This window comes from Hyla sarda, chromosome 4 (genome assembly GCF_029499605.1).
Source record: "Hyla sarda isolate aHylSar1 chromosome 4, aHylSar1.hap1, whole genome shotgun sequence".
Taxonomy (NCBI): Eukaryota; Metazoa; Chordata; class Amphibia; order Anura; family Hylidae; genus Hyla; species Hyla sarda.
This window is the reverse complement of record NC_079192.1, coordinates 281,209,474-281,230,316: the sequence shown is the minus strand read 5'-3', so window position 1 is coordinate 281,230,316 and position 20,843 is coordinate 281,209,474. Positions and strand designations below refer to the sequence as shown.

Below are 20,843 nucleotides of genomic sequence, written 5' to 3'. Positions count from 1 at the left end.
CAAAGTTACTGTCAGATACATTTCTACCTAAGTAGACGCTTTACTTTTACGTACATTTTACGTTTCAATGCCGCAAGAACATAGCTGGACTGTAAACACATAATGCATATATACATTACAGTATCAATACAATTCCAATGTGCAGCTTGATGGTTGCTGTCCTGGGGCATATAAAGTCTATATAAGTTCTTAGTGATTAATACTGTACTCATACATTTATAGCCACTTTGCACTCCATAAATACACATCATAGCATATAATGCAGAACACTAGCTTTAAAAGTTGATCTCAATGTCAGTCAAGGGCTACAATGCATTTTACAGTTCCTGTGTTCATCAACCAAGTGTGCCTGGAGCTGTTGGAAAACGACAACTCCCAGCATGCCCGGACAGCCGTTGGTTGTCCGGGCATGCTGGGAGTTGTAGTTTTGCAACAGCTGGAGGGCCACAGTTTGGCAATCACTGACATAGACTATGATATTGCAAAAAGTGTCCTATGTCATACAGTTACTGGTTATACTAAATTGCAATAGCTAACCATGCTGGGAGTTGTAGTTTTGCAACAGCTGGAGGGCCACAGTTTGGCAATCACTGACATAGACTATGATATGGCAAATGGAGTTATAAAAGTGTCCTAACTATGTCATACACTTACTGGTTATACTGAATAGCAATAGCTAACCATGCTGGGAGTTGTAGTTTTGCAACATCTGGAGGGCCACAGTTTGCAGACCACTGACATAGTAAATGAAGTAATAAAAGTGTTCTAGCTAAACCATACACTTACTAGTTATACTGTCTGAATAACCATAACTAACCATGCCGGGACTTATAGTTCTGCAACAGCTGGAGGTACAATAGTTGGGGAACCTTGCACAAAACAGTAATAAGGGATATGTTTTTTTTTTTAAAAAAAACGTGCTGGGAATTGTAGTGTTGCAACATCTGGAGGGCCACAATCTGGAGACCACTGACAGTCTATGACATGGTAAATGGAGTAATAAAAGTGTTCTAACTAAACCATACACTTACTAGTTATACTGCCTGAATAACCATAGCTAACCATGCTGGGAGTTATAGTTCTGCAACAGCCGGAGGTACAATAGTTGGGGAACCTTGCACTAAACAGTAATAAGGGATATGTCTTTAAAAAAAAAAACATGCAGGGAGTTGTAGTTTTGCAACATCTGGAGGGCCAAAATCTGGAGACCACTGACATAGTCTATGACATGGTAAATGGAGTAATAAAAGTGTTCTAACTAAACCATACACTTACTAGTTATACTGTCTGAATAACCATAGCTAACCATGCTGGGACTTATAGTTCCACAACAGCCGGAGGTACAATAGCTGGGGAACATTGCACTAAACAGTAATAAGTGATATGTCTTTAAAAAACTGCAAGGCAGTCATAACCTCAGTATAATTGTAATGGAGAGATTACAAAGGTTACACAACACAGAAAACACCCTGGAAGCTCGAATTTATTGACCTCTGGGTGTAAAATCTCTCCCAATCTCAACATTCCTGAAAACTGCTGACTTAATAATGAAAAAAAAGATTTCAAAAAGAATTTAAAAAAATCCTGCAAATGGCTGAAACCTTCAAAAAGTTTCTTTAAAAAAATAAAAAGAAATAAATAAAAATGACATATATGAAGCCACACAGATGTAACAGTGCTGGACGTGTCTGGAGCTGCAGAGCTAAGTTTGTCATATTCTTACATTGGGGAATTTATCAATTAATACAATGTATCCACTGACTTGTATATACTGTATATTGCAAATATTCACAGATCACTGCTATTTTTCCACAATAAAAGGAAATTCAACTGAAACCCTAAATGTAGCACATGAAGATCTCAAAGGCAAATAGCAACATGACAGTCCTTCCTTGAGGGAAAAAGGAAGAAGTCCCCCGAGTGTTATCTCCATGCTGATAGGTCCAGGCAGGCAGTGCTGGGTGCCAGGAGTCCAGAGCCAACTGTGCTCCTTGTGAGGACACCTAGGTCCAGGTGCACTGCTCCTTCTAGACATCCAGCTGTTCCTCCAGGAGCCTGCACTGCTGTCCTGACATGCAGGCAATATCCTAGGCTGCGGCAGCAGATCGTGCACCAGGGTTTCTCCTATTAAAGGCTATGTTCACACTAGTGTGAACTGATCTCCACTGAGGGATGGCTGGTCTGCGCCTCCGCTATATGCCAATGGGCAGCTACTTACTTTTGTCTTCTTCATAAGGAAAGGATGGAGCTCTCCAGTTCAGGTAGCTTGTATAATATCCGTTCAGCTGTTGTGGAGCCCCAGCATATTTGAGCTAATCCGTGCATTGGCTTTCCTTGTCCAGGAGTGATGATAAAGAGTGAATCGCCCAGCAGTAATCCTCTCTCATAGTCACTTTGTGGGATTGTGCACTCTGATCCCAATCACTAGTTATATAGCAGCCTCCCCCTCCTGCCCGTCCAGCCTGCTCAGGGCCCCGCCTGCTGCCTGCTCATTGGGACTGCTGAACACAGTACAGTACAGGCAGATAACTGATGTGTACTAGGCAAGTGCACCAGGCACTGCCAACCCATCCGCAGGCCACCTATTGTGTGCTGGCACTGCACTTCATTTTAGGGCAAATCTCCTGTTCTTATGATTCATGTTCATACAATGTGGCATCAGGAGGAGCAAAAAGTTTCACATCAACGTCACAATTTGTGTAAAAAAATAGAAATGATATTATAAAACACATATATGACATTGTAGTTGTTGCTATTAATATTTGTAATAATAATATTAACAATGTAAGTACTGTTATTAATCAAATAATAATAATATTATTAAATGCTATCAATACTACTAATAATAACAATGTAAGTACTGTTATTAATCAAATAATAATAATAATATTAAATACTATCAATACTACTAATAATAACAATGTAAGTACTGTTATTAATAAATAATAATAATATTATTAAATACTATCAATTCTACTAATAATAACAATGTAAGCACTGTTATTAATAAAATAATAATAATATTATTAAATGCTGTCAATACTGCTAATAATAACAATGTAAGTACTGTTATTAATCAAATAATAATAATAATATTAAATACTATCAATACTAATAATAACAATGTAAGTACTGTTATTAATCAAATAATAATAATATTGTTAAATACTATCAATACTACTAATAATAACAATGTAAGTACCGTTATTAATAAAATAATAATAATAATGATAATAATATTAAATACTATCAAAACTACTAATAACAATGTAAGTACTGTTATTAATCAAATAATAATAATAATAATAATATTATTAAATACTATCAATACTAATAATAACAATGTAAGTACTGTTATTAATAAAATAATAATAATAATATTACATACTATCAATACTACTAATAATAACAATGTAAGTACTGTTATTAATAAAATAATAATAATAATAATAATATTATTAAATACAATCACTACTACTAATAATAACAATGTAAGTACTGTTATTAATAAAATAATAATAATATTATTAAATACTATCAATACTAATAATAATAACAATGTAAGTACTGTTATTAATAAAATAATAATAATATTATTAAATACTATCAATACTAATAATAATAACAATGTAAGTACTGTTATTAATAAAATAATAATAATATTATTATTAAATACAAGCAATACTAATAATAATAATGTGCGATGTCCCAGTACATGATATAGTCCCGTACAATACTTCGGTCCTGTCAGGTTGAGTCCCTGTGTGTCCTAGGGGCTCTCCTGCAGTGTCTCCCTATAGTAATATTATTAATAAATATGAATAATTATAACAAAGACTATGTATGTATTATTGTTATTAATAATACAATAATACTAATACAGTAGTATTACATATTATTATTATTATTATTAATAATAATAATAATAATAATAATAATAATAATAAGTACTGTTATTAATAAAACAATACTGATATTATTATTAATCATTATGAATATTAATAATAACAACAAGTGCACTAGGCACTGCCAACCCATCCGCAGCCCACAGGCCACCTATTGTGTGCTGGCACTGCACTTCATTTTAGTGCATATTAGCACATCTCCTGTTCTTATGATTCATGTTCATACAATGTGGCATCAGGAGGAGCAAAAAGTTTCACATCAACTTCACAATTTGTGTAAAGAAATTGAAAGAGTATTATAAAACACATATATGGCATTGTAGTTGTTGCTATTAATATTTGTAATAATAATATTAACAATGTAAGTACTGTTATTAATAAAATAATAATATTATGAAATACTATCAATACTACTAATAATAACAATGTAAGTACTGTTATTAATAAAATAATATTATTATTAAATACTATCAATACTACTACTACTAATAATAATAATGTGTGATGTCCCAGTACGGGATATAGTCCCGTACAATACTTAGGCCCTGTCCGGTTGAGTCCCTCTGTGTCCTAGGGGCTCTCCTGCAGTGTCTCCCCTATAGTAATATATATTATGTATAGGGTTATTTGTGTTATGTATAAAGGACCTTTAAGGATCTTTGAGTTAGTCACATGATAATGTGTTCACATGATGTGTTTGTTACCCAGAGAGCACCAGCTAACCAGGTAACCTGCAGCTTGACCTATGGGTTTATGGGCCAGTACTAACTCTCTCTTTCTGCTCAATGCAAGCCTATGGGAGGGGGCGTGACAGCCGCCACGCACCCTCCCATAGGCTTGCATTGAGTGGGCAGAGCGTGATGTCACACGGGGGTGGAGCTGTGACGTCACGATACTCCGGCCCTGTGATCGTGATTCATCAGACCCAAAGCGATGTTCGCTCTGAAGGCTGATGATAGTGAGGTGCTGCATGAAAGATTGCGTGGGTCCCCAGCGTCGGGTAGGGGATAAGATGTCTTAGGGCAGGAGTACCCCTTTAAGGACACAGCCCATTTTTGGCTTTGAGGACACAGGAAATTTTCATTTTTGTGTTGTCATTTTTTCTTCCTCGCCTTCTAAGAGGCATCATTTTTTCTATTTTTCCATCAACAGACCCATATGAGGGCTTGTTTTTTGCACGAACAATTGTTCTTTGTAGTGACACCTTTTATTTTATCATAAAATCTAAAAAAAAATATTATTTATGGTGGGTAATTCATAAGAAACCTGCAATTTTGCACCTTTTTTTTTTGTGTTTACGCAGTGCCCTTTATGACATGTTCTATTTATTTTGTGGGTCAATACGCATGTGGCAATACCAAATATATTGATTTATTTTTGTTTTTTAATCTTTTTTTTGTAAAATGGAAAAAAAGGGGAATTACATTTTTATTGGGGAGGAGCTTATTTACATTTTTTTAACTTTTTTTATACACTTTTTAGTCCCCGCAATGGTCTTTTTATTGCAATCTTTAGAGTGCAAATAGTGATTAGTTCTATGCATAGGCAGTGTCATCTGTGATCTACTTCGCTGGTCTGCTCAAAGGCAGACCAGAAAACCCCATGATAAAGGCAATAGGCAGGTAAGGAGCCCTCTGCCCGCCATCTTGGCCCATCTGATCCCTGCCATCATGACGCAGATGATCAGATCAGCCATTGGAATTGCCATATTGCCACAGATCCTTTGATCAATATTAATCACGCCATCTGAGGGGTTAATAACAGCTGGGACTCATTGTCTATCCTGACCTCACTTCATAGTACATGTACGTCCTGGTGTGCCAGGTCCTAGGCTCACGGGGAATACCTGTACACCCTGTGTCCTCTAGGGGTCAAGTTTTATGAATAATAATGATAATTATAGAAACAGTAGGAGATTATAAAATCTACTATTTCCATTACTACTGCTGCTCATGATGATAAACAAAGATATTCCTGCATGAATTTATTGACTCAACAATGTACCAGACTTAGGGTATATTCACACTTAGCAAATCAGTAAAATCTGCAGCGATGAGTTTTTCTGCATAAAATCTTCACCTGATGCTGTGGATTTGATGCTGAGGATTTCATATCTGATATGATGCTGCAGATTTTATGCTGTGTTTATTGGTTGAAAGAAGAATATATAAAGAAATATTAAAACTCACTTATTACATGCTGTGGATATCACCTGTGGATTTCTTCCAGTGAAATCTGCGCTTTGTGGGAAACGTGCCCTAAATAAATATTTAGGAGCATTCATTTTAGAATAGTTATTTTGAAAAGCTCAGGGTACCCTAAGGCTAGGTTTACATACAGGTTTTTTTCTGGTATTTTCTGAAAAACTGCCAGAAGTGGATCTAGCAGCATTGAGAAGTACCGTATTTATCGGGGTATACCACGCACCGGCCTATAACATGCACCCTCATTTTACCAAGGATATTTGGGTACCCCGATACAATGTTTCTGACCCCACAGAATCCCCCAGGAAAGGCAGGGGGAGAGGTCGTCGCTGCCCGCTTCTCTCCCCCTGCCTTTCCTGGGGTCTAGAGCCCTGCTGCCGCCGCTTCTCTCCCCTGGCTATCGGCGCCGCTGCCCCTTCTCTCCCCCTGGCTATCGGCGCTGCTGCCCCATTGACGGTGCCGATAGCCAGGGGGAGAGAAGCGGCGCCAGCAATGGGGCAGCGGCACCGATAGCCAGGGGGAGAGAAGGGGCAGTGGCACCCATTGCCGGCGCCGCTGTCCCGTTGCCTCCCCCATCCCTGGTTGTATAATTACCTGTTGCCGGGGGCGGGTCCGCACTGCTTCTGGCCTCCGGTGTGGCGTCCCCTGTGTCGTTGCTATGGGCTGCGAGACGCAATGACGAGTGACGTCTTCAACGTGACGTCACTCGTCATTGCGCCGCGCCACGCAGCGCATAGCAACGACGCAGGGGACGCCACACTGGAGGCCAGAAGCAACGCAGACCCGACCCCGGCAACAGGTAATTATACAACCAGGGATGGGGGAGGCAACGGGGCAGCGGCGCCGGCAGTCTCTGGACCCCAGGACAGGCAGGGGCAGAGAAGCTGGCAGCAACGGCAGGTCTCTGCACCTGCAAAAGCCGCTGCAGTTCATTGTTTTAAAGCGCCCGCTTTAAATCAGTGAACTGCAGCGGCTTATCGGCGTATAACACGCAGATAGACTTTAGGTTAAAAATTTTTGTCAAAAAAATGCGTGTTATACGGCTGGGATCACATATGTCCGGCATCTGTCATAGGTGAACTCAGCCTAAATCTAGATGCAAATGATGCCACAACTAATGACAAGTTGTCGTCAGTTGTATTGCATCCGGCGTCCACTATTTTTGCACAGTGGACAGGGGAACGCAGCAACCTGCCCCTTCCTTCCCCCGGCGTCAAAATTGAGATGCTGGATAATTGTGAACTGTCCAATTCAAATGAATGGGATCAGTTCCGGTATCAGTTTCCCTCCGGTGCACGCTGGAGGAAAACTGTGCCGGACACCTGACATATGTGAACCCAGCCTAAGTTATTTCTTTATATTTCCCATTCGCTTTGAATACACTTTTGGCTTTGGCTTAAAAACTGCAGTTGCAGTTTTTAAAAAAATGCCAGAAAAAAACCTGTGTGGAAACCTAGCCTTAGGAGTAAAATGTTTTACTTGTCTCCAATCCCCTGTCAATGCTATACCAAGGTGCCAGTCCTGCTGCTGAGCACCTCTTGCTTTCCTCCTGACACATAGGAAGATGCAGTCCAGCCAACTGCTGGCTGAGATGGGTTATCACTATGGGTATTAATGCTCAGAATACCCCTTTAAAGGACATCTGCAGCGAAAACAACTTATCCCCTGTCATCTCCCGAATGGGGCCCCTGCATTGCCGCGCTGAGCACTGTGGATAGGGGATAAGTTGTTTCCGCTGCAGATGTCCTAAAAGTACCAGTGTATAACATGGACTCTGGTGTACTTGCCCTGCACCTCATTTGTTGTATTTTAGACACTCTGCCTGTTACGCCGAGCGCTCCGGGTCCCTGCTCCTCCCCAGAGCGCTCGCGGCGTTCTCCTCTATGCAGCGCCCCGGTCGGGCCCGCTGACCGGGAGTGCTGCACTGACATTCATGATGGGGATGCGATTCGCATAGCGGTCAGCGAGGTTGAGCCGTTGCCGGTGGATACGACCTGGTTGCTACCGCCGCAACAAGACAATCCCGCTTTGCGGCGGGCTCTGATGAAAACCAGTAGCAACCCTAGAACCGGTCCACCGACACGGTCCACGCCAATCCCTCGCTGACACAGAGGATCCACATCCAGCTAGCCGAATCATAACAGTAGATCCGGCCATGGATCCCGCTGACGTGCCGCTGCCAAGTATCGCTGACATATCCACCGTGGTCGCCCAGCAATCCCGACAGATCGCCCAACAAGCTCACCAGCTGTCGCACATGTCCACCATGTTACAGCAAATTCAGTCGCAGCTACAGCAGCTGCAACAGCAGCTACCATCTCCTCTGCCAGCTCCTGCACCTCCTCCGCAGCGAGTGGCCACTCCTAACCCCCGCTTGTCCCTGCCGGACAAATTTGATGGGGACTCTATGTCACAATGTTCCCTACATTTGGAGATGTTGTCGGACCAATTTCCTACAGAACGGTCGAAGGTGGCTTTCGTGGTTAGTCTCCTGTCTGGGAAGGCTTTGTCATGGGCCACACCGCTCTGGGACTGCGATGATCCTGTCACCGCCACTGTACAGCCCTTCTTCTCTGAGGTTCGCAGTGTCTTTGAGGAACCAGCCCGAGCCTCTTCTGCCGAAACTGCCTTGTTAAACCTGGTCCAGGGTAGTTCTTCTGTAGGCGAATACGCCATCCAATTTCGTACCCCCGCCTCTGAATTATCCTGGAACAACGAGGCTCTCTGCGCGACCTTTAAAAAAGGCCTATCCAGTAACATCAAAGATGTGCTGGCCGCACGAGAAATTCCTGCCAACCTGCATGAACTTATCCATTTGGCCACCCGCATTGACATGCGTTTTTCTGAAAGACACCGAGAACTCCGCCAGGAAAAAGACCTTAATCCCTGGGCACCTCTCTCATGCTATCCTTTGCAATCTACCTCTGTGCCTCCTGCCGAGGAGGCTATGCAAGTGGATCGGTCTCGCCTGACTCTTGAAGAGATGTCTCGCCGTAGGGATAAAAAATCTATGTCTGTACTGCGCTGGTACCGAACATTTCTTGGTGGATTGCCCTATTCGTCCTCCACGTCTGGAAAACGCATGCACGCACCCAGCTCACGTGGGTGTGGCGTCTCTTGGTACGAAGTCTGCTTCTCCATGTCTCACTGTGCCCGTGCGGATTTCTCCTTCTGCCAACTCCTTCTTCTCAGCTGTGGCCGTCTTGGACTCTGGTTCTTCTGGAAATGTTATTCTGGCCTCTTTGCTTGATAGGTACTGCATTTCGGTGACCCGTCTCGTCAAGCCGCTCTACATTTCTTCGATCAACGGAGTGAAGTTACACTGCACTGTGCGTTACCGCACAGAGCCCCTGCTTATGAACATTGGACTGCATCACGAGAAAATTTAATTTTTGGTCCTGCCCAACTGCACCTCTGAAGTCCTCCTCGGTCTGCCATGGCTCCAGCATCATTCTCCCACCTTTGACTGGACCACCGGGGAGATCAAGAATTGGGGTCCTGCTTGCCGCAAGGAATGCCTCACGTCTGCTCCCAGTCCCGTCTGTCGGGCCTCTGTGTTTCCTCCTGTGCCTGGTCTCCCCAAGGCCTATCAGGACTGTGCAGTGCCTCCTCATAGCCCCCGTCCTGGTGACACTCTGCCCTGTGACATGCTTCTCCCTCTGCCCCCCCCCCTCCCCATTCCTTCTGAACTGCCTGCCGCTGGTGTAGCTACCCAGGACTTCTTTTTCCAGAAGGAGACTCAAGAGGCGCCCCCTATTTTCTCGTCTCTTTTGAAGGGACAAGGAGACAAAAAGAGGGGGAGACCTAAGGGGGGGGGGGGGTACTGTTACGCCGAGCGCTCCGGGTCCCTGCTCGTCCCTGGAGCGCTCGCGGCGTTCTCCTCTATGCAGCGCCCCGGTCGGGCCCGCTGACCGGGAGCGCTGCACTGACATTCATGATAGGGATGCGATTCGCATAGCGGAACGCGCCCGCTCGCGAATCGCATCCCAAGCCACTTACCCCTCCCGGTCCCCGGCTATCATGTTCTGGCGCGCGTTGCTTCGCTCTCTAGGGCGCGCGCGTGCCAGCTCTCTGAGGTTTAAAGGGCCAGTGCACCAATGATTGGTGCCTGGCCCAATCAGCCTAATTAGCTTCCACCTTCTCCCTGGCTATATTACCTCACTTCCCCTGCACTTCCTTGCCGGATCTTGTTGCCTCAGTGCCTTGAGAAAGCTTCTACTGTGTTTACCATTACTGTGTTCCTGACCTCCTGCTATTACTATTGACTACGAACCTTGCCGCCTGCCCCTACCTTCTGCTACGTCTGACCTTGCTTCTGCCTAGTCCTTCTCTCCCACGCCTTCTCAGCAGTCAGCAAGGTTGAGCCGTTGCCGGTGGATACGACCTGGTTGCTACCGCCTCAGCAAGACCATCCCGCTTTGCGGCTGGCTCTGGTGAAAACCAGTAGCAACCCTAGAACCGGTCCACCGACACCGTCCACGCCAATCCCTCGCTGACACAGAGGATCCACATCCAGCTAGCCGAATCATAACACTGCCTCTATAAAGAATGGGTCGTAGCAGCCAAGTAGTGTGATATATGGTCTACAAATATTTGCAATATACATAAATTGTCCTCCAAGTCATTGGCTATATAGATTGTACGGTACCAACACATGCACTGTGTGATTCTGTGAGGTACAATTGTAGTGTGTAAAAGTGTACAACTTGAGAAGGCCTGGCCTAAGTTTATGCTGTCTATATATTAGGCATGATTAGTAAACCTGCCCCATTGTTTGTATGTAATATTAAGACACACACATCTATATATATAGTTACAATATTAATTGGTTCCAGGACGACCATTGTATGTTGAAACCATTGTATGTTGAGACTTTAACACTATGGAAACCTGGTAATTGGTTCTGAAGCCACCAAAATGTCATCCAAAAATAGGAGAAAGTGAGGATTAAAGAAAAATAAGTAGACAACTAATAGAGATAAAGTAAGTCCGTACATATAAAAGTAAGAAAGATCTGCTGGGAGCTGTTATCACTGTCTATGTAGAGGACAGGAGCTTCTACAGGCTCCTGTACAGTACACACAGTGTCCCAAAAAAGTAACATGGAGCCTCCCTCACCTAGTGTCCAAAGGAGCAGCTAACCGTGACATAGGTTAAGAGTAGTACAGAACATGTAATACCTCCTTGTACTGTATGGAAGTGCAACCAGACAGGAATTTAGTGCATACGCTTCAGTAATACAGGGGATTTACCAGTAAAATGCCCATTCCTATTGGTCAGTTCTTCCAGCCATTGGCATGTTTCACAGATCTGGACTGTTCGTAGCATTGTATGTTGAGTATGGTTTCAAGTTACAATGGTCCAGAAAAGACTATTGTATGTTGAAACTGTTGTATGTTGAGGCCATTGTAAACTGAGGGATCACTGTATATAAATAAATAAATACATAAATAAATATATATATATATATATATATATATATATATATATATATATAGCAATATAGGTTACGTTTTATGATGGGTGAGTGGCAATATATTTTCTTTGTTCAATGCACATTTTTGTTGTGAAGCTAATGCCTGTTTTTACACTGAGCATCCCCATCCATGTTTTTTTCTCCCACGAGGATTACCTTCCCATTAAGATTTACACAATAATATTTTATGCTAAGGCTAGGTATTATTAGTGGTTCAACCTGCTTACTCCTTTATGCCTAAGTGTTTTTTGAATATTAAAGAGTAAATCTTTATATATATTTATAATTTTTTTTAATAATCCTTTTGTAGATTATTATTTAGAAGTTCTCCTGAATATTGGGCCTTTACAATTCCCACAGCTCATTGTGCGCTTCCTGTAAAGAAGCGCTATATAGTGTCGGTTATCCGCGTTATTAGCAGAGAATTAAACAGAATGGTAAAGGACATGCTCACCTTTACAGGTTGCGCTATATTACAGGCACAACACTGATAATTGCTTTGGGCAGGTCGCTGGTGTGTCAGGAGCAGCTGGCCATCGGTCCCGTCGAGGACGGTGAAGAATGCAGGAGTACAGATGTGGGAGGTGGAAATCCTGGCAGGGGTTTCCTTTCCTTCCAGTGAAAATCTGACTGTGGCACTGTAGGGCTACACCGGCGTGGTGACACAGGAGTAGGGTGTAAGGTAGTAGCACATTTTATTAGTAGTCATAAAAAGTAACATACAGGTGTGGACTATGCGTTTCGGAAGGGCTCCCTCCTTCCTAAGGGTCCAGGTTACAGTGTGTAGGTAAAGAATTAAATATATATATATATATATATATATATATATATATATATATATATACACACACACATACATGAATACATTATACATTTGAATTTTGGCGGGACTGGAAGCTGAGGGTCTATTTTTCAGGTCCCGTTGGCGTGTGGGACTATTTTGCAGGTCCTGTTGGTGTGTGGGACTATTTTGCAGGTCCTGTTGGTGTGTGGGACTGTATAGGCTGGATCTATAACATTGTGATTTTTTGCCCATTGTGGTCTGTGTAGAACTTACAATACAGGAATTTAGGTGCACTACTGTGGTAGATGTATACAATGACATTGGCTATCCCTCAACACTGATGTTAAAATTGAGACATTCGCCAGTGTATCCTTATATGAAGGACATACCTGAGCCCGCACACCAACGCCAAGGTTTCTCAAATGGCACGGGACCTAGCGCTAAACCTACCTGTGCGTGATAAGCAAAACAGGGGCCAGTGGGCAATTATGGCAGCATTAGGACGACTCATAGAGTCCTCCCAGGTACCCTCCAGCGTGGCTAAGCACACATACAATGGGAGGAGGGAGGCAAACTGCAAGCCCCACCTAAGTTGGCTAATATAGTTGCCGGCCTCACAGGTGCTACCTTAATGCTGCCTGGAAGATGTTCAAGGCGCATTACATATGAAGTTTACACACCTCCAAGTATAAAATTTAAACAACAACAAAAAATGTGGTCTCAAATGGCTGGAGGAGCTCAACCCCAAATGCAGTTGTGCATTTATACTGGGGGAGCAGATCCTGCCCTTGTAGTCTGTTGCTAGGGGCGATCCCCAGCATAAAAATGCATACAATAGAGCATGCCTGCAGCGGACTACAAGTGCCACAATAGAATCCTACACCTGATAGACGGTGTGGATGTATAACAATTAGAACAATACAATACAGGAATTTAGGTGCACTACTGTGGTAGATGTATACAGTGACATTGGCTATCCCTCAACACTGATGTTAAAATTTAGACATTTGAGACCACGTTTTTTGTTGTTGTTTAAATTCTATGGAGATCTTGCAGCAAATGGGGCAAGAATCAAAACAGCAAGGTCCTGATAGTAGCATGGATGGGAGACTGTGGTGTGGGTTCAAGCTCTGGATTGAAATTTAGTGTTCTGGGACTCAAACCCACATTGGGGTCTCCCCTCCACACTACTACCAGGACATTGCTGTTTAGCTTCCTTCCCTGCTTGCTGTAAGATCTCCAGAGATCACAATGGGCCTATTGATTTCAACAGGCAAAAAAATCACAATGTTATAGATCCAGCCTATACAGTCCCACACACCAACAGGACCTGTACAATAGACCCTGGAGAATGAAGTCACACTCCAATGGCCTCCAGTCCCATCAAAATTCAAATGTGTTCATGTATGTGTCTATATATATGATGCTTTACCTACACACTGTAAACTGGACCTAAGGAAGGAGGGAGCCCCGCCAAAACACGTAGTCCACACCTGTATGTTAATTTTTATGACTACTAATAAAAAGTACTACTACTTTCTACCCGACTCCTGTGTCACCACGTCGGTGTAGCGCTACAGTACCGCAGTCAGATTTTCACTGGAAGGAAAGGAAACCCCTGCTGGGATTTCCACCTCCCACATCTGTACTCCTCCAATAAAGAACCCATGACATCACAGAAATTAGACATGTGCATGTTCTGCATAGATGACTGGTGGGTTTTTAGAATAATTTCCTCTCATAAACCCAGGTCAGCTTAGCCTAACACTCAGTCTAGCTACTAAATAAACCGTAATTTGCACGTCATTCAGCTTCTCATCCCTCTCTTTATCCCTATTTTAACCAAATGTAGAAATGAATCCCAGATAAGGAAACAAGGAAAACTTGTTTTTCTTGATCTTTTGACTAGGTCCTGTTCCCATCATTGGTGGAAAAGTGAGTGCTTAGATAATTTACCCTGTGTTTTCTGCATCATAAATATTTTAGTGTAATATCTCACAGGATTTTATCTCAGTAACAACAGGAAACCTCTTTGAATATCTCTCAAATGGTAAACTAGGTCTTCCAGGTTATTTCATTGTTGACAAACTACGCACAGTAAAGTCTCAAAAATTAGGCCTTAAGTCACTTCCTGCTTAGTGGAAAAGCTATGTACAGTATGCACAAGGCAAATGAAAGCAGCGTGCAAGACGTCACTGACCTGATCAACTAGCTTATTATCCTAAAAGCAATATTATGGGATGGTTACAACTGGTTTTGAACATGATCACATAATAATTTTTTGCATACACTACTTAGTCTGCCTTTAACATGATCATTGTATACATAACTCATTTATAATAACATTGGGGGAGATTTATCAAAACCGGTTCAGAGGAAGAGTAGCTGAGTTGCCCATAGCTACCAATCAGATCACTTCTTTGATTTTTCAGAGGCCTTTTCAAAAATGAAAGAAGCCATCTAATTGGTTGCTATGGGCAACTCAGCAACTTTTCCTATGGACAGATTCTGATAAATCTCCCCCATTGTCAATGTTCGATAGCAAGTTTTTTAGTATGAGACTTCTCCTTTAATCCTACAATAGGATCATAGTAGACATAATTATTTAATTCCCCATCAAGAATAATGCATGACATTATCAAAACTTGGAATCATTTTGTATTCCCCATGGTATAATGCAGTAGGATCCTGCAAAACATCTAATGTGTATGGATGCTACCTACCTGGTGTACTCATTTTAGGGGGATGTATCAATCACATTGTAGATTTGTTTTTCTACCCACTGTAGTCAGGAAAAATGTATTGTTACATCAATGTGTCAGTTGTTCCTTTAAGCAGATTATTTCTGAGATTTTTCCCTTTTTTGTAACATACATGTTGGATTTCAACCACCTGATCCTTTTGTCTTTCAGTAGATATGCTGCCACCAGAACTGTCTATTCACCCTATTCACATCACCTGAACGTTCAGCTATGGCAAATTTTAAGTGTGTTGGGGGTTCAGTAGCAATAGCTGTTGGCTGAATGAACATATGTCCAACACTTTTAAAGGTATATGATGACCTTTACAACAACTGCATAACAAAAATATATAGTTGTCAGGGCCGGCCTTTGGGGTGTGCGAGCTGTGTGGCCCCACAGGGTGCCATAGCAACAGGGGTGCCGGGCGGCCGACACAGCTCGCAGTGTAACAGGCTGGTGTGAGGTGGAATTTTGCGCCCCCGTGAAAACTTGCATCCGTTCCTCCCCTAGCCCAGGGCAGAGCAAGGGGAGAGAGGAGGTACACACCCCCTCCCTCATCTCCCCTCCCTGAGCTCCGGAGGATGCAGGTCTGCACGTAGAGAGAGTACACGCCCCCTATCATCTCCCCTCCCTGAGCTCGGGAGGACGGAGGTCTGTACAGGGAGAGAGTACACACCCCCTTCCTCATCTCCCCTCCCTGAGCTCAGGAGGACGCAGGTCTGCACAGGGAGAGAGTACACGCCCCCTCCCTCATCTCCCCTCCCTGAGCTCGGGAGGACGCAGGTCTGCACGGGGAGAGAGTACACTCCCCCTCCCTCATCTCCCCAAACTCAGGAGAACGCAGGTCTTTACAGGGAGAAAAAAGCCAGAGCAGGAGGAGAGAGGAGGAGCACGGCTCCTGCATCTCCTCTCCCCTTGGAGGACGCAGGTCTGCATGGGGAGAAAGAAGCCAGAGCAGTGCTCCTCATCTCCCCTGCCTGAGCTCTGTCTGTGTTTACTGAACAGGATGACAAAGTACACGGGCTGGGGATTCATACACTGCAGGCATTGGGGAATAAATCTCTGACTGGGAATGATTTCTATGTGAGAAGGGTGGGGGGCACATGCTGGGAGTTGTAGTCCCTGTTATGTGTGTGTGTGTTAGAATGCTACTGGTTTCCAACCAGGGAATGCTGGGAGTTGTAGTCCCTGTTATGTGTGTGTATGTTAGTGGTTCCCGACCAGGGAATGCTGGGAGTTGTAGTTCCCGTTATGTGTGTGTATGCTAGTGGTTCCCAACCAGGGGATGCTGGGAGTTGTAGTCCCTGTTATGTGTGTGTGTGTGTGTGTGTATATATCCTAGTGTTTCCCAACCAGGGAATGCTGGGAGTTGTAGTCCCTGTTATGTGTGTGTATGCTAGTGTCTCCCAACCAGGGAATGCTGAGAGTTGTAGTTAAATTATCTGTAATTAAAAAAATATATTTGTTACAAAGATTTTTTCCCTCTTTGTGTATGTTTATGGGGTAATAGGGGTGGGGGGGGGGGTTGGTAGGCGCCTCAAGGTTAACTCGGACAAGGCGCCTGAACACCTCCCAGTCACATCAACGTTCTATTGCAGAGATAGACGGACAGAGCGCAGTGTGTTGCACAGAAAAACCCAAATCCAGCCTAGAAGCACTGATAAGGAAGGAAGCGAGATTGAGAGAGAGAGAGTACAATTTTGGGTGTAGTACACAGCGACTGTGTGCTGCAGCACTGGTGTGTACAACAACTGAAAAGCTAATAGTAGCCATCCAGTTAGGTTGAGCAGAGCAATAAAAGCGTATTGTCCTCTATTAAGTGTAACCTGTGCATACATCTAAGTGGTGTACCATTTTGTTCCTGTTTAAGTCTTAAAGGCCTAGATACTGTGAAAGGCCAGCCAAAAGTACACACCAGCTGGTGTTACATAGTTACATAGTTACATAGTTAGTATGGTCGAAAAAAGACATATGTCCATCAAGTTCAACCAGGGAATTAAGGGGTAGGGGTGTGGCGCGATATTGGGGAAGGGATTTTATATTTCTTCATAAGCATTAATGTTATTTTGTTCCAGGAATGTATCTAATCCTGTTTTAAAGCTGTTAATTGTTCCTGCTGTGACCAGTTCCTGAGGTAGACCGTTCCATAAATTCACAGTCCTCACGGTAAAGAAGGCGTGTCGCCCCTTGAGACTAAACTTTTTCTTCTCCAGAGGGAGGGAGTGCCCCCTCGTCCTTTGGGGGGGGGGTTTAACCTGGAACAGTTTTTCTCCATATTTTTTGTATGGGCCATTAATATACTTATATACGTGTTGTAGACAACTACTGTTTTAAGCATACTGGAGTGCATTGTCCTCCCCTCATAAGTGCATACCACATAGGTAGATCAAAGTGGTGTACCATTTTGTTCCTGTTAAAGTCTTAAAGACCTAGATACTGTGAAAGGCCAGCCAAAAGTACACACCTGCTGTGTGTTATAGACAAATACTGTTTTAAGCGTACTGGAGCGCATTGTCCTCCCCTCATTAGTGCATACCACATATGGACATCTAAATGGTCCATTTTTTTCATGTTAAAGTCTTAAGGGACTAGATACTGTCAAAGGCCAGACAAAAGTACACACCTGCTGGTGTAGACAAATACTGGTTTAAGCATAGTAGAGCATATTGTTCTCCCCTCATATACGCACTAAGTATATCAGGCAGAGAAGTGCCAGGACATGCACAGAGGAGTGGCAGAGTCCTAAATTAAACAGGTAGAGGTCGCAGAAGACTATGGGCGAGTGGCAGCAGGAGTCGCAGCGAGAGGCCTGGCTCCTGGTATGCTAGCAGTCGTGTCTCGACCAGAAACCCATCTGCCGTCATCGATTGGTTAACATGGTCATCCACTTCATCACAAGTAACATCTGACACCCTCAGTCAACAGTCGGTGGGTTCCTCAGACACAACCCTCAGTTGGCATATCCCGGGAGCAGTCCCTGTCCTCCCATTGCCTCTGTCCTATGCGGTTCCCTCCCCCACAGAAGTATCTTATGCCGTGGGTTCAGCACTATTTAGTGAGGATGATCTACTACAGGACAGTTAGCAGCTACTGCCCAGCCAAGAAGTGGAGGAAACATCTGCTGCTTCCTCTGCTAGACAGGCAAGTAGTGATAAGGAGAGTGGCGTGGGAGGTGGTGTTGCGTGCGTTCAGGCTCATGAAGCAGACACTGTTGAGGAACCTGAGAAGGGCATCATTGACGTGCAGACACAACTCGAAGATAATGAAGCCGATCACACTTGGGAGCAGGGTGCAGAAGGGGCTTCATCAGGAGAATAGGGTTGCAGGTTGCCCGTGAGGCAGCAGCTGAGTCAGCATTGTGGTTGCATGGTTGACAGTCAGCATGGTGGCAGAAGTGGCAAGTCTGGAGCCAAATGTGCCTGGGGGAGACCACCTGCTTCGCGGCAGCCTACCTTCCCGGGAGGTAGTGGAACAGGGGCTCCTGGAGACGGCGGCAGTAGCAGTAAATTAGTGTGGACTGTTGGTGGGAAAATCAACTACTCGGCAGTGTGGCAGTTTTTCATCATGCATCCAGAGGAGGTTAACATAGCGACATACAAGATATGTCTACTACAGAGACATCCTATGTAGTCAGTTGTCCGATGCCTATCTTTGCCATTGTCCATCCTCTCGCAGGTCTGACTTGGGGGGGCCCTCTGCACTCACCTTCCACTGCCATGGCTGCTGGGGAGGAGTGGGGTGGCAGGAGCAGTACCAGCTCCATCAGCAGCAGCCTTAGTCTACAGCCTGAGTCTTCACCCGCACAGTGAAGCAACTCATCAGCAGCAGGTAGCTGGAACCAGCAGGTGATGGCATACCTTGACATGACCAGGCCAACACACCTTGAAGATCCGCTGGACTTCTGGGCAGCCAAACTTGATTTGTGGCAGCAACTAGCAGAGTTTGCCCTGGAAAAGCTGTCCTGCCCGGCCAGTAGTGTGCCATAAGAGCGGGTGTTTAGTGCGGTGGGGGCCATAGTAACCCCAAGGAGAATTTGTCTGTCCACGAAAAATGTGGAGAGACTGACCTTTGCTTTGTGAAGATGAATCAGGCATGGATTAGCCAGGATTTCCACCCACCAATGCCTGATGCATCAGAGTAGATTGACCATGGTGCCACACCAACCTCTAAAAGGTTGAAGGGAACAACGTATGGTCCATTGTAACCGGTGGGGGAATAAAAAATTCCCCTGTAAGGCCCTACTTTTGCATTATTAATTCGCTTCTTGGCAAGTTATACTAAAAAGTTATCCTAAAAAGGGATTGCCCCACACAGGAACCTCTCCCTATTTCCCCCTACAAACACTGCCATTTCACTGGGTTTTAGGTAGTTCCATCTCCACTGCATACTGCCATGGTGTGTCTGGGTCCTTTGTCTCACCTTCCTCATAACCCGCTAGCTCCTCTAGCTGCTCCTGCTCCTCCTCTCCTGTCAGATGACTAGAAAAACCACCCATCTTGCGAAACCTAAATTGTGCTCCACTATGCCCCTCCCCCTCCTCCTCATCCTCCAGTTCAGCCCCCACAGGACTCATGTGGCCGTGAGATGTAGGCGCCACGTCTCAAATGCCCTGACCAGCCATCGTTTCCAGCACGTGTTGTAGTACATGAAGCAGTGGAATCACATTATTTATCCCATAATCCTGGCGACTGACTAATTAGGTGACTTCCTGAAAGGGCCTTTAGCAAATAGCAGGTGTCACGTATGAGCTGCCACTGTTTGACATTGAAGTTACACAGGGGATTCCCCCTATCCGCTTGGATCATCAAGAAATCGGTGATGGCTTTTCTCTGTTCGTATAGTCGGTCCAACATATGGAGGGTAGAATTCTAACCTGTGGAAACGTCGCAAATCAGACTATTTTGGGGATACCGTTCTGACGCTGCAGCTCAAGGAGGGTGTGCTTTGCGGTGTACGAGTGGCTGTAGTGAATGCACAGTTTCATTCCCATTGTTAGGATGTCTTGCAGATGGGGGGAACACTTCCGGAACCGCTTGACAACCAGATTGAACACGTGTGCCATGCAGGGTGCATGTCTCAGGCTTCCTTGTCGCAGCGCAGACAAGATGTTCTTCCCGTTGTCGGTCACCATATTTCCCATTTCCAGTTTTCATGGAGTAAGCCATGATTCTATTTCTTGAAGAATTACTTTTAGCAGTTCCTTCCCTGTGTGACTCCGTTTGCCAAGGCAAACTATGTAAAGAACAGTGTGACACCACCGTGCCCTGCATACATGGTGTGCTGGAGGGGCACTGAGACTTGTCCATGCAGTGGAGGCTGTGGACACGGTGGTGGATGAGGAGGCGGAGACGCACACTGTCATAGGACCAACGGCCCGAGAGCGTGGAGGCGGAAGCGGTGTGACGTGTCCGAGTTGCTGTTGTGGCTTTGCAGAAACCACAATAACCCAGTGGGCCATAAAGGACAAGTATTGTCCCTGACCGTAGTTACAGCTCCACACCTCAGTGCTGCCGTGCACTTTGGTACACAATGACAGGCTCAAGGACTGGCCCACCTTCTGTTCCACAAAATTGTGCAGAGCTGGTACTGCCTTCTTTGCAAAGAAGTTACATCTTGGGACTCTCCACCTCGGCTCGGCACAAGCCATCAGTTCTCTGGAAGGGGCAGATTCCACCCCTTAAAAAGGGAGCGACTGCAGCACCAGCAACTTGGACAGGAGCACATTCAGCTTCT

General features: G+C 44.4%; 1 protein-coding gene across 2 annotated transcripts in view; it reads right to left on the bottom strand.

The window, feature by feature from the left end:
* KITLG (KIT ligand) overlaps nt 1–2,396 on the bottom strand; it is a 59,488-nt gene extending 57,092 nt beyond the window's left edge. For both annotated transcript variants that reach the window (XM_056574392.1, XM_056574393.1), the window contains exon 1: nt 2,219–2,396. In XM_056574392.1, coding sequence (XP_056430367.1) covers nt 2,219–2,233 — 15 coding nt within the window. In that variant the 5' untranslated portion in view covers nt 2,234–2,396. The remainder of the gene's footprint in view (nt 1–2,218) is intronic.
* Nucleotides 2,397–20,843: the final 18,447 nt, after the last annotated feature.